Consider the following 14,997-nt stretch of genomic DNA (forward strand, 5'->3'; position numbering starts at 1 on the left):
TTTCTGCTACAGACACTGCTGCTGGGGACCTCCTCTCTGACTCCCTGATCATCAGGAAGGGAGCAGCTCAAGCATCCTCTGCTCCAGGAGGCCCACCAAGTCACCCAGTCTAAAGGAGGCCTCCTTCTGCCCCTTTGAGGTTCTTCCTTATTTCCCTAGTAGCACTTATCTGAAATTATCCTTCTTTGCTTGCTTGCTTATTTATTGCCTTTTTCTTCCAAGTTAGACTCCAGTTTCCTTGCTGGGATGTGGACTTCTCCATCTTGTTCACCACTACATGCCAGTACCTAGAATGGGGCATAGCTCATGAAATGTGCTTGCCAAAGGTTTGGTGAATGGATGCATGATACAGTGTTACAGTGATAGGTACAGTGTTTCCTCCTGGGCTGGCCAGTGTCATTCTCCAGGGAAGCTTAGGCTCTTCCTCCATCAGTCTAGTACTCTATGACCGTTACCAAAAACATTCTCAGGGGTTCTCTGACCCCAAGACAGACCAGACAAGCACATAGATGCATATGATAAATACATATTCCTTCTCGCGTTTGTGTCGCTCCTCTGCTTCCTTCATCATTTCTTGTGCCTGCTCAAGTTTCGCATCCACTAGCTTCTGCTGCAGTTCTCTGTGTTTGAATATTTTGTCGAGGTGCTGAGGAAAAGTAAAGTGCACGTATCAAGTTGAGTTATTATGCTGAAAAACATATGTATAAAAAAGTAATATTGATATAAACATGTGTTCTCTAGGTTTTAAGAGTTAAAAAGAGGAGGAATAAAGGCATTGGTGTCACTTATGGTTTTATACGAAAGTCATAAATTGGTGGAGTCTCCTGCAGTTTGCACTACATGAAAGTGGCTACAAAAGGTGGAGGTGCCAGAGTTCAGCAATGCAACACCAAAAGGTCCCAACAATATTTTTCTAAATATGACAACTATTAGATATGGCACTAGTTTACCCTAGGCTCCAAAGACAGTGATGTGTATCACAAGGGCTATAGCACTATCACTTGGTATTTTGGCTCTTTCTGTGAATATAAAATCCCATTTAACCACAATATTAATTCAGTTTATCGTGGTGAATTCTCTACATGCTTGCCTCAAGGGTGTGGGGAAGCCTTGAGGTAACAGCCTGTGGCCCTTTGTCTGGGACTGAGGCAGTAGCCCCCTGATATCAACTCTGTTGCTCTAGTGGGCAAGCAAGGCTCAGGTTTGCAGATGAATTGATATGCAAATATGCTACTTCCTCCTCCACGCTTTTTGACCTGTTGACTACCTTGGTCAAATGAAGCTTCCAACTCCACCTCAGTGTGGAGAATTTCTTGGTTATTAGGGGTCCCATCGGCAAGAGGACATGTAGAATTTGGGCCTTACCTAGAACCAACCTAGGAATATACAACTGGTCTACCAGGTCATTCCCATACATGATCTCTCTGCAGAGTATGGGCACCTTTTTTTTTTTCTCTCTTTTTAGCTCCTTCTCTTTTGTTTTTTCTTGAACCTCCACTTTGGAGCAGGATTAATCTTTATAACAAGATAAAATGGTAGCATGGAATTATGGCCTACTGCGAGAAGTTTCTTGATTTACCGAACTGCTATCAGTTTTTTTTTTTTTTTCCTTGATTAAAGCTTAGCATGTTGCCAGCAGAGCTCCTTTGACTATGTTATATTACATTTTAAGGCAGAGATTTAAAATTTTAAGTGAGATGGAAAAAGGGATATGACATATCAAAATCCAGAGGGGGGCATCTGGAATCTTCAAAACATATTAAATATTAAAATATAATCTTGGAATAATGAAAGATCTTTATAGTCCCCCAATGTAAACTATTGATAACAAACTTTTTTGGCTTTTGTGATTGTAGATATGTGATTTAATCTTGTAGCTTCTGCTTCCCATCTATAAAATGTGGATAATACATTATTATCTAGTACATAAAATTGTTGAGACAGTTAAATGACATACTGTATGTAAAGTATAATACTTAGCATATTGCTTGGTACAAACTAAGTAAAAATAACAATACCATTATTACTATAATTATTATATATATACTATATAATAATAGTATATATATTATTATTTGTGGGGTATATACAATGCAGACTTTTAATTTTGATGACATGGTAATTCTTAAGAGGGCATGCATGAAGTATTTCTTGGTTCTGTAGAGAGAGTTTAAAAAGGCTGAGAAATAATATTTTTTATTTTCAAGGATAAATCCATTCATGTCCTACCCCTTGTTTATTGCCTCTGCTTCGCAGTGATTCTAGTTTTGAAGAAATCCTCTATGACTTTCAGCCAGGTATTTTGTAACATCATATGTTTTTATTTTGGCTAGTAAAAGAAGTCCAAACCTAAATATTAATCAGTTGAGAAGGCTGGTCATAACTTTGTTATTAACTGACCTCCCAACCTTCACAAACCAGACCCAGACCTATATGGAGTGTTTGTAAGTTGTCTGATGTGGTTCTCACCTCCTCTCTGAGCTCATACTGATCAATGATGCTTTTTAGTTTCTCTGCAAGCTCTGTGTTCTCCTGACAGAGTTTCATGTTTCGCTCACTCTGCTGCTCAATCTGGGCCTGGATATCCGTCAGGGTGTTCTGGAAATGACTTGTGATCTCCTTCCTTTTCTCTTCTTCCTCACGTGCCCGCTGAAGGGTTTCCTCCTGTAGAGAGAATGCACGCTCTTGTTATGCTGGTTTATAAGCCCCTAGGTTTACAGACCTCAGAGTTTGGTTGATGAAGGGAGAATAGTGTGCAGGGTAAGTAGGATATATTTCCTCAGTTCTCTAGAGGTAACATTGCTCAGCCCCAACATAAATGTTTGAGCTGAGGTTTCAACTGTGAATACATGGTCACTCAGAGCAGGTGCAGCAGGGGCCTTGAATTTGATAGCTGGTGATAAATAGACTTGTTTTAAAGACAACGGGTCCCGTGCTGAGTAAATAAACTGCAGTGTTTCCTAACAGACATTCAGCCTGAAGGTTCTATCTCTTGGTTGTGGCCTAGAAAAAAGGATACTCAGTCTTACTGATTGATGGGATAGATCACGTGTTCCCTTAGTTTGGTACAGAAAGAGGAACAGCAGATCTTATGTTCCTGTGTAAAAATGATGGCATATTGATCATGTAATTGTGTTCCTCAAGTTTCCTATAAATGATTACAATATATATTTTTTCTTATTAAAAATAAATGTCCTCCAAAAGCTTGAAAGGAAAACTAAGATAGCCATATATGAATTACAGCAATTCAAAAGTATCAAAAAATTTTAAAAAATATGATGGGTATTTTTTGAGGGAACAATCATCCCATGAGTCACACAGAGTAATTGAAATATTCAGTGTAAATTTTAAATCTGAAAGCAATGTGACGTTTCAAATCTTCTTTAACTCTAAAATGAAACATCTAATTTTCCCCTCTTCCACTTTGTTAACATTGAAGAATTGAAAATTAACTTTTATATCATTTCTGTTCTCTTTTCTCCTAAATCAAAATTCCCCTTTCATTGCTAACTACTTACAATGTACCCAAATTTCCCCCGTATCTATATTGAGAATTATTTGCTTTGTGCTTATTCCTGTCATTCTTTTAGAATAAAAGGGTTTAATCTTCTACATACACCAAAGATAGAGACTCTGCTGACAAGTGATACAGACATTTTAGGATCCCTTTAGTTCTGATTAATTTTATTATGAAAGCTTTCTTCATTGTTGGCAAGTAAAATTATACTGCATTTAGTTGCCTATCATGATCAAATTATGTAACAGGGTTTTTAAAAAGAAATACTGATTGAGACAAGTAATTGTGCAAGTCTTTATTATGATAGTAGAATAATGTGATCAAAATAAAAGCTGATGCTGGAAATACATGCTCTGGAAATATTTTAATTTATCATTAGATATCCCCTTTCTTCTACAATATTGATATATTTTCTAACTCTGACTCCTGATATCAGAATCACAATTTATTCATGGTATAAACATTTATTGAGTGGAAATTTTTTCAGTTCAGTTCAGTCACTCAGTCGTGTCCAACTCTTTGAGATTCCATGGACTGCAGCATGCCAGGCTTCTCTGTCCATCTCCAACTCCTGGAGCTTGCTCAAACTCACGTCCATTGAGTCAGTGATGCCATCCAACCATCTCATCCCTTGTCATCCCCTTCTCCTCCTGCCCTCAATTTTTCCCAGCATTGGGGTCTTTTCAAATGAGTCAGCTCTTCACATCAGGTGGCCAAAGTATTGTGCTTCAGCTTCAGCATCAGTCCTTCTAATGAATATTCAGGACTGATTTTCTTTAGGATTGACTGGTTTGATCTCCTTGAAGTCCAAGGGACTCTCAAGAGTCTTCTCCAACACCACAGTTCAAACGCATCAATTCTTTGGTGCTCAGCTTTCTTATGGTCCACTCTCACATCCATTCATGACTACTGGAAAAACCGTAGCTTTGACTAGACAGACCTTTGTTGACTAAGTAATGTCTCTGCTTTTTAATATGCTGTCTAGGTTTGTCAGAGCTTTTCTTCCAAGGAGCAAATGTCTTTTGATTTCATGGCTGCAGTCACCATCTGCGGTGATTTTGAAGCCCAAGAAAATAAAATCTGTTACTGTTTCCACTGTTTTCCCATCTATTTGCCATAAGTCATGGGACCAGATGCCATGATCTTAGCTTTTTGAATGTTGGGTTTTACGCCAACTTTTTCACTCTCCTCTTTCACTTTCATCAAGAGGCTCTTTAGTGCTTCTTTGCTTTCTGAGGTATATTTCTTAGGAAATTTCTTAGGTATACTTAGAAGAAATCTACACTTCCTAATCTGGAGAAATTAAGTATCAGAGATGTTATTTCCTTGAACTTTGAATGCTAACACTTACTATATGTATTTCACTAAAAGTGATTACAGCCATCTGTTAAAGAGTTGTTGAATATACATATGATAGTGATTCCTTATTGTTCCTGATTAACTTAGAAGTCAACAACCTCCTGGTTAGAATTATAGTCCATGATTTGGATATTATTTGCATTTATAACTATTCTATCCATGAATGAATGAGTAAATGAAAGGACCATCCCATGCTACCCAGCAAGTCTGAGATTTTCCACTGGCCACTGGCTAGAAAAAAGAGGGTATAGCTGTTAACATGGCATTAAACACATGTCAAACCATCATAGCACCCACTCCTGGCCCATAGAATGGCATCTTGCATTTTATATTACACTGTTTTTCAATGAGAGAAAAATAAGTCTATTGAAATCATAAAATTTGATTCCACTAATAAAACAATCATTTGGGCAATGTCTGAGGTAGAATTTTCTTTACCATGCACAAAATTCAAAGTGAAAATTAATAATGCAAAAAGAAAATTGAGGGACAAAATCTGAAATAACTAAGAAAACAACTTTTCAGGAATCACTATGCATCTTAAAACCAGTGCTGTGCCTGGCACACAATCCACAGGTATTCCATAAATGTTTATTTAATGAGTCAACAAATTTCATTAATTTACATATAGACATATGAATAGCTTGGACTAGATGATTCCTATTGTCTTTTCCACATTAAAATTCAGTGATAGTCTGATAACAAACCCTGCTTATTTCTTTACTAAAATCATATTGCCTGAGACACTAATTTCTTACAAGGTGGGTCTTTTGGTATAATTTGAGGCTCAAAATACTATGTTTGTTGATAAAAAGGAAAATATCTCAATAAAAAGGCGCTGTCAAGAGAAAAATAATCTATAAGAAAGAACAAAGTGGAAATTCTAGAGTTAAAGTTTACAAAATATGAAGTGTAAAACCACTGGGTGGGCTTACAGTAGAATAGAGATAATAGAGTACAAAGCCAATGAATATGAAGATAGGTCAGTGTGAAGTATCTAATTTAAAGATCAAGGAGAAAAAAGATTGATGAAAAACATGAAATGAGACTCAAGGACCTGTGAGACAATATCAAAAGATCTAACCCATATGGAGTTAAAATCTTAGAAGGGGAATGCGAGAGAGAGAGAGAGAGAGAGAACGGGGCAGAAAAAAATATTTGAAGAAATAATGACTGAAACTTCCTGAAATTTGGTGAAAGACATAAATTACAGATATAAAGTGAAAGTTGCTCAGTCGCATCCAACTATTTGTGACCCCATGGACTATACAGTCCATGGAATTCTCCAGGCCAGAATACTGGAGTGGGTAGCTTATCCCTTCTCCAGTGGATCTTCCCAAGCCAGGAATTGAACCGGGGTCTCCTGCATTGCAGGCGGATTCTTTACCAACTGTGGTCATGTATGGATGTGAGAGTTGGACTGTGAAGAAGGCTGTGCGCCGAAGAATTGATGCTTTTGAACTGTGGTGTTGGAGAAGACTCTTGAGAGTCCCTTGGACTGCAAGGAGATCCAACCAGTCCATTCTGAAGGAGATCAACCCTGGGATTTCTTTGGAAGGAATGATGCTAAAGCTGAAACTCCAGTACTTTGGCCACCTCATGCGAAGAGTTGACTCATTGGAAAAGACTCTGATGCTGGGAGGGATTGGGGGTAGGAGGAGAAGGGGACAACAGAGGATGAGATGGCTGGATGGCATCACCGACTCGATGGACGTAAGTCTGAGTGAACTCCAGGAGTTGGTGATGGACAGGGAGGCCTGGCGTGCTGCGATTCATGGGGTCGCAAAGAGTCGGACATGACTGAGCGACTGAACTGAACTGAACTGAAGCTTTTAGTGACCAAAGCAGAGTAAGCAGTGGAGATGGTAAGAGCTAAAGTCAGAGAGGTAATCAAGGGCCGTGTAGGACCTCATACACCACACTAAGGATAATGAAGAACCACTGAAATGTTTACGCAGGAAGATGGCTAGATTGGCATTTTAGAAGGATCATTGTGGCAGATTGATTAGAGAAAGCTAGACTGGAGGCAGGGAGATAGCACCTCTGAAAACTGATATCAAAATGAATAATATTCTTTTTCTACTTCAAAAACCTCCAATTTTGGAATATGAGGAGCCATTCATTGTCCAATTCTGTTTTTCTTCCTAATTCCATTGTACAAACTCAGCAATGATATTAATCTCTCTATTTCTTAAAAGTATCTCCTTTTAAACACAGGTAATAATAACTATATCACAGGAATATTGCTGTCTAATTCCCGTTTGTCAAAAGCTTTAGGATCTTCAGCTGGAAAGGGGATTGTGGCTGCATGCAGTACTATCTTGGAGAACTCTGCATCTTGCTTCATTGAATGGAGCTAGTGTCTGTGTGTAATCAAATTAACCACACTGCTAGAGGCTTACACTGTGATTAATGAAGCCCATGCAAACTGACTGAAGTGATCAGTCTATTATTTTTAGATTGAATGATTAAGCTTAGAGAGCTTCAGTGTTTTTTTCGAGTAACTTCTTTTTTCAGATGACTGTTGACATTTTAGCTCTCAATCTTCCCTTTTTCTGTCAGTTGGCTTTGTGTCAACTTGTTTCATGTCACGCAGATTTCATTTTCAGACAGAAAAATGTTGTATTTTATAAATTTGTATTTTAAAGAGTGGAACTAAGTCCTACCTTAAAAAACAGAACAAACTCAACATAAACAGGAGTAACACACAGTTTACCAAAGTTCTAGTATTCACTGAGTACTACATGAGAACCTTACATATGTGGTCTCATTTAATTTTTTCCTGACCACACAGTGACATTTATCCCCATTTTGTGGATGAGGTCACAGGCTTGGGTGGTAAAATAATTTATTGCAGGTCACAAGTGAGCAAGTGGCAGGACTAATATTTGAACCCAAATCTCTCTGATTCTAAAACTCACACCAGGAATGGCAGAAGCCTGTGCCTACAAAGTATGCAAGAAAGTGTGTTATTTGGGGCCCTGGTGACACATACCTTCAGTGTCTTGTTGTGTCTCTGCAGCTCCCGGCACAGACTCTCCAGTTTGCTTCTCGCGAGGATAGCTCTGCTGTGTTCACTTTGTAGCTGGTCCTTTTCTTTTTGGATCTGTGCCTGTTTCTTTTGTAGGAGTTTTAACTTCCTTTGCTCAGTGCGATGTTCATCCAGCTAGATGTGGGGGTGCAAATGTGAAAGAAAATGTCAGCAATCTCTGTTGAGTTGATAGGAGCAGAAGAGCAAATGCCTAAAGACCACCCTCTGGTTGTTTGGAAAAGTTGCTGCTATCATCAGTGTCCCCTCTGGAGTCAAATGAACTTCATGAGTGTTACCATGGCAATACTTGTAGATATGATTTAAAAGCATAACATTTATAGGTTTTTCCTTTATCATTATTATTATTGATCTCTTTTACTTTGATCTTCTTTTCAGCAGTCTAGAAACAGTTTTATCTTTCTTGAGTCTAATGAAGCCAGTCAGTATAGAAAGGCATATTTCAGAATTCATGATAATGCCTTGCCTTAGGAAAATGGTCAGTGGTGTGTCTTCTTGGTTTACATTTAAATTTTCACAGTTCTTTCTCAAAACAAGCTTTAGCAAATATTTTGTTTTTTCACTGTTTCTTACTTTATTTTACTTTACAATACTGTATTGGTTTTTTTTAAAGTAGGAAAGCAAAAAGCAGCTAGTAAACAGAAGGTGAAGTGTGTGGGTTGTGAGAAAGGGGGAGAGGAACATGTACTCCTCGACTATTTCAGGATTGATGATCTGTCACCAAAGTTTCCGAAATAGACACTGCACAACTCAACAGCACACAAGTATCTGTAACAGGCAAGTATCTGTAACAAGCCTTGCTCTCTGCCCATCCCCCACACACTCCGTGCTTATGGTGAATAAATCATGACACTTGTTTCTGCTGAGCACAGGTGGGGCCTCCTCTCACAGCAGCCACAACTAAAGTATCGAGGGCAACATGGAAAATGAAACCAATGGACCCCTGGATTTTCTGTCTCAGGATGCTAAAGTTCTGAGCTAGGGGTTGCCAGATAAAATGTAGGACACCCAGCTGAATTTCAATTTCAAATAAATAGGGAACAAGTTTTTAGTAAAAGTAATTCAAAGTATTGCCATTTGCTGTCAGTTTACTTGAAACGCAAAGGTAACTGGGCATTCTGTATTTTTGTTTGGTAAATTTGGCAACAAGTATTTATGGAGTTCTAGTTGGAATGGGGAAGTGTGGGTTCAGCCTCCCGCATTCCAACTAGAATCCCATAAATATTTGTTGATATAAATTAAGCCTCCAGAGACTGCATACTAGGAGTAGGACTGGGATCTGACAGTGTGACCATGAGCAAGCTGGAGCCTTTTTCTCAGAGCCGTTTCCTCCACTGGACTGAGTTCCCTTAGAATCTGAATGATGTGTAAGCCAGGCGGGTACTCACTGTGATAGTTATCTTGTTGGCTAATGAGGAGGAAAAGGCCTGGAAGCTTGTGGGTTCTTTGGACTGCAGATGCCCTTGATGCCTCTCAGAGCCAGATACAGATGGGTACACACACACACACTGTAAGCCCTGATATGTGTCTTAGTTACCTTAATTTCTTATCTTGAAAAAGCATTTGTTCTTTTTGAGCTAGATGAACATGATTGTCACACTTTCTTCAGTTCACATCTTATTTTAATCCTTCCCTCCCTCCCTCCCTCCCATTACACTGAAACGTCCATGATAAACCTTTGCCAGATTAAGCTGGGGATATTCATTCATGATATTCTATCTTCATACTTATGTATGTTTTTACTTATTAGTGAGTGTTAGCATCAGGAAAAACTAGGTCCATATTATCCATATTACTATAAATATTAACTGAAATTGGTATCTTTCTTGAGGTTCAATTGGAAAGTCAGTGATATTTTATAATATATTTATCATGCTCACTTCATTTTGCACCATAGTTATTAGATATGGATGAAACTTCTTGTCCTTGTGTGTGGACTTTAAATGAACTGTTGTCCTTTCTTGAAATTTATATGTTATTATTACTGCTATTGCCATTTTAGTTTAGACTTTTCCTTTGGAAGATTAAACAATTTGTCAGGGTTTCTCTGCCTTAGCACCACTGACATTTGGTGACAGTTCTTTGTTGTGGGGGTTGTCCTGTGCATTGTAGGCTATTTAGCAGATGACCCCTACCAACTAGAGACCAGTAACATCCCCAACTGTGATATCCAAAATATCTCCAGAGACACTGCATGTTGTCCCATGGTTGGCAAGACTTTCCCTCTTTGGGGGAACACTGCCCCATGTAGATTTATCTGAGCATCAGAAGGATACTTTGCTTATGTTTCATAAGTTGTAAGAGATGATTTGTGCTTGCTCACTGACCATTTAAATGTTTTAGTTTTATTGAAGGATCATACACATTTGACAGATAGCTAGGTCTATCTTGCTTTGCTCTAAATAAAACCCCTTAACTTTCTAACAATTTTTTCTAAGAGTGTGACTAATTTTGTTCAACTACTTCAAGTTTATGTGATTGCATACGGTGTTTCTTAATGGATGAAAGCAAACATTACAACTGAGTCAACTTCAGTCAAATGCTGGCTCTGTGATTTAATAATACATTTAGATGTATGCCTTCTGTCCAGTTCTAACAGGCATATAGGATTTTTATCTGCAGTTTCTCTTGTTCTCTCTTTTTTTTATTATTAAGTTAAAAAAGTAAAATTAATGCCAAGTAGTTTGTGATGTTGTAACTACGTATAAATTGAGGAAATTTTAAAAAATATTTCTTCCAGTTCATTTCTTAATTTAGTCATGAGGTATCCTTATTTATTTATGAACTTATTTATTAATAAAATACAGTTGTTGATATTACAGGATTTAGAATCTGTAAGGGTGAGTGAACTTGAGTAGCAATGTGATTCACAGCTTTTGAATTTAATAATTTATTCTATGTTAACACTTAAATACCAGAAACTCTCTATATTAATTTCTGAATCAGTGAGTAGGGAAATAGCTTTTAGTCTCCAAGTAAAGATTGAAATTCTTCACAATTTTTACTTTCTTAAAAGGATATATAATAGGATTTTGAGGTCAATTTTCTCCTATTTATTTTTTCTAGAATGATCTTTTGAGTTTAAAAGTTTATTATGGGATATGATACAAGTGCAAAAATATAGTAAGACTGAGCTGAGTAGAATTTCTGGAAAAAATAACCTCTGTGGGATTGACTGCTTGGCTAGTAGGGTGAGTGGGTTTGGGAATTCTTGGAGACCAGGGTGAACAGCCCTGGCTCATAAGAAAGATCTTGGGCAGACTGGATAAGTGATTCTTTTCTGATGTACTGCTGTGAGGCTACAGCAACATAAAGAGTAGTAGTCTGGAAGATGCCCAGTTCATCTAAGTATGGGACATGATGCTAGAAACTAAATATGAAAGGTCTTGGTATCAATAAGTAAATTGAAGGGTAAATTAAAGGGAAATCAATGTAGTAATTATTGAAAAGAGCAAGGACAGACCAGTGAGGATGGGGTCAGATTTGGGGGAAAAATATTATTTTTGACACCTATTGTTTTATGGCACTGAAATTGTTCATGAGTGGTTAACAGGCAATATTAAACAAGTTGCAATAAAATTGATACACTAATACTTGCTTTAGAAATTTATACCATTCTTTTGGAAAACAATATGGCCATTAAAAACATTTATACTGCTTGATTTAGTAATCCCAATTCTGGAACTTTTCCCAAGGATCATAAAAGAGAAGGAACAAAGCTCGTGCATGATGATGTTCACTGCACCAGTATTTGGTAACAGAAACAGTGGAAGGAATATAAATGTCCCCAAACTAGAGAACCACTAGAATAAAGTCAATTAATGGAAAATTTCATAGCTTTGACAAAATATAATTATGAAGAACACATGTGAAAATGATTGTCACATGAGCCAAAAAAAGATACTAAATTCTTTGCACCTAATGATGGTAGCTATACAAAAGGTATCTTTGTATAGTAGAACTGAAAAGGAAGATAAGTCAGCGTTCATGTTTTAGACTGTAGGATTAGAGATATTTTTACTTGTGTATTCAGCATTTTCCTTATATCATTGTGATGTGGTTTATGTGATTAAAACTAATTTAAAAGCATTGTCGGCAGAGTTAAACAGTCACTAGTCATTCAGGGTTTCAGAATTTCTTTGAGGCTGTGCTGTGCTGTGCTGTGCTGTGGCTTCAGTTGTGTCTGACTCTTTGTGATCCTATGGACTGTAGTCTGCCAGGCTCTTCTGTCCATTGGATTCTCCAGGCAAGAATACTGGAGTGGATTGCTGTGCCCTGCTCCAGGGGATCTTGCTGACCCAAGGATTGAACCTGAGTCTCTTATGTCTTCTGCATTGGCAGGTGGGTTCTTTACCAGTAGCGCCACCTGGAAGGCTCTTTCTTTGGGTCTGCTGTATGACAATTCAGTGTCCCGGTGTACATGAATGTACAAGGAAGAAAGCAAAGACTACACAGGGATCACAGGACTAAAATCAGAGGGAAAAAGAAGGTAAACAAGCCACTCATAAACTCTACTCCATCAATAGGGATAAGATGCAGCCAGTGACCTGAGTGGTTTGTGGGTCTCAGGTTTAGAGACCTTCTTTAAAAAAAGAAGATGAAAAAAAAAAAAAAAGAATTATCTTCAGGGCTTCAGAGGGGCCTATGCAAGTGAGAGGCCCTGACTCTTAAGCTTTTTTGATGTGAGGTAAATCTGCCTTCAGGGGCAGTCCAACCTACTGCCAGGAGGAATTGTTTTGTTGGTTGGAGGTGGGGGGCTGTCACTGCTTCTCTGAAAGAAATAAGTAAGTGAAAACAAATGAGGGAAAGAGGCAGAAATGAGAGCGAGGTGGCATATTGCCCAGCCTCACTTGAGAGAATGCCACATCCCCACAGTGGGTCTTGTACACCCCAGGGCTGGTGCGTGGGCCTCAGATGCAACTCCTTTAGTCAGTTTTTGTGAGGCCACACTGAAACTAGTGGTGCTGGCTTTGCTGAGCCCTTTTCTTTCTTCCAAGTGGACTGTTGTAAGAGTGGTGGTGAAGAGACCGTCCACTTCACGGATTCTCTGAAGTCTGGGAGTGGCTTCTCTTCCTGCCACTGGCCCTAACTTGTTGAGAGGGAAACTGCATGTGGAGGATCTATAACTGGAAACAAAATCCATGTCAAGTGCTTTGCCATTGTGTGGGACAGGAGAAGAATGTAGATCATGGAGAATAAGTGAATGAATGCATTCATCAGGAATAAATGAGAATGTTGCACAAACTGAGGGGTGGAATTCAGTCAACCTCTGCCTTACTTGAGAAGACCATTCCCTCAAAAAACCTGTGCTTAAGAACCGGTTGAAAATTTACTTTTTATTTCTAGTGTACTTCTGTTTCATTGCAAAGCCAAAAAGAACTTTTAAATTTTCACAACTTTTCACAAATTATCTCTGATTTGCTGTTCCATCTCTCAAATTATGCACATAATTGAAGGTGGAGTGATTCCAACTCTGTTCTCTTTCTTCCTTTTGCTTTTATTTCTCAGTTTTTCTGCTTCTTTCTTTCCTTTTTAAAAACTCTGCCTTTGTGAATTCTGATTTTGACTTGCCTGAGGGAACCAGCCATCGTCTATAATGATGTACCTGAAAAGCTAACAACCTCCTTTTCTCAGCTCTAACCAGAGCTTAAATCTTTCTGGCAAAAGGGCTAATCAAAGATCTTACCAATTCAGCATATTTCTTGAATAAAAAATCAAACTTTTCCTCAGGAGTTTGCAACTTGTTCAGGTTTTGCATTAGCAGGTTGCCTTCTTTGCCTTAAAAGAAAACAAAAACCATAAAGACATTTTAAAAATTAAGAGTTGAACTTGAAGTCAGATGATAAGGGCTGGAATCTCAGGTGGTCTACTTGTTGTGCTAAGTTGCTTTGGTCATGTCTGACTCTTTGTGACCCTATGGACTATAGACTGCCAGGCTCCTCTATCCATGGGGTTCTTAAGGCAAGAATAGTGGAGTGGGTTGCCATGCCCTTCTTCATGGGATCTTTCCAACCCAGGGATTGAACCCACATCTACTTGTTAGCTGCTATCCAGCCTTGGACAAGTCACTTAACCTGTCTGAGATGCAGATGTAATTTTTTTTTTTCCCTTGGAAAAGGGATGACACCTACTTTGCAAAATAAGTGATTAATTGAGAAGTTTATAAAAATGTATGGTACAGTGTCAGGCTCATGGTAGATTCTCAATAAATGTTGACTATAAGTGAAAGTGAAGTCGCTCAGTCATGTCCGACTCTTTGCGACCCCATGGACTGTAGCCTACCAGGCTCCTCTGTCCATGGGATTTTCCAGTCAACAGTCCTGGAGTGGGGTGCCATTGCCTTCTCCAGGGTATCTTCCCGACCCAGGGATCGAACCCAGGTCTCCCGCATTGTAGACAGACGCTTTACCGTCTGAGCTACCAGGGAAGTCTATAAGACTATAAGAGTGGTCCCCAAATTTCCATCCCAAGAATTTGTTCTTAGTTACTTCCCCTTATATTCTAAATATTCCAGGGGATTATGAACATTCTGAAAATATTCAGAAGAATAAAAAACCACTGACTTTATGGAAGAGTAAATCATCCACTTCCCCATGTTAATTATTAAAAAAAAAAGAAGCAGCAGCAAACCAGCCTATATCTGACTACTATGAAACAACCAGCATTAATACCTGGAGCTGTAAAAATTCCAGCCCAAAGCAGAGAAACTTGACAGTTTAGTGTGACCATGGTTTTGGTTTCGTTCCTTTAGTGCCTCTTTCTTTTTGGGGAGGGAAACCAATTGTCTTGCTTCTGTGTGTGAGCCCATTTCATGCAGTTTGTGTGGGAATGACTCTGATCGTATTTCCTATCAGAGAATAAAGTCAATATATAGAGAAAATGGAGCCAAGACACTTTTCCCCAGGCCTTTTTGTGTTTCTTTGGTTACAAGTTTAGCCTCCCCGGATCTTTACTTCTCCCACCTAGGCCTTAATCTCTGTCGACAGTTTCGTTTTCTGTTCCCAGCTGGAGTTTGTGTTATGTTTAAAAACTCATCTGTTCATGATTATTTGATAGTGAGCCTTAGATTCTT

The 14,997-nt window shown here is 38.5% G+C and overlaps 1 protein-coding gene across 1 annotated transcript in view; it reads right to left on the reverse strand.

Moving 5' to 3' along the window:
- TXLNB (taxilin beta) overlaps positions 1-14,997 on the reverse strand; it is a 55,833-nt gene that overhangs the window by 28,626 nt on the left and 12,210 nt on the right. The window contains exons 3-6 of the mRNA XM_027972501.2: positions 13,612-13,703; positions 7,872-8,042; positions 2,470-2,664; positions 527-646 (exon numbers count right to left, since the gene is read on the reverse strand). Coding sequence (XP_027828302.2) covers positions 527-646; positions 2,470-2,664; positions 7,872-8,042; positions 13,612-13,703 — 578 coding nt within the window. The remainder of the gene's footprint in view (positions 1-526; positions 647-2,469; positions 2,665-7,871; positions 8,043-13,611; positions 13,704-14,997) is intronic.

This window comes from Ovis aries, chromosome 8, assembly GCF_016772045.2.
Source record: "Ovis aries strain OAR_USU_Benz2616 breed Rambouillet chromosome 8, ARS-UI_Ramb_v3.0, whole genome shotgun sequence".
Lineage (NCBI taxonomy): Eukaryota > Metazoa > Chordata > Mammalia > Artiodactyla > Bovidae > Ovis > Ovis aries.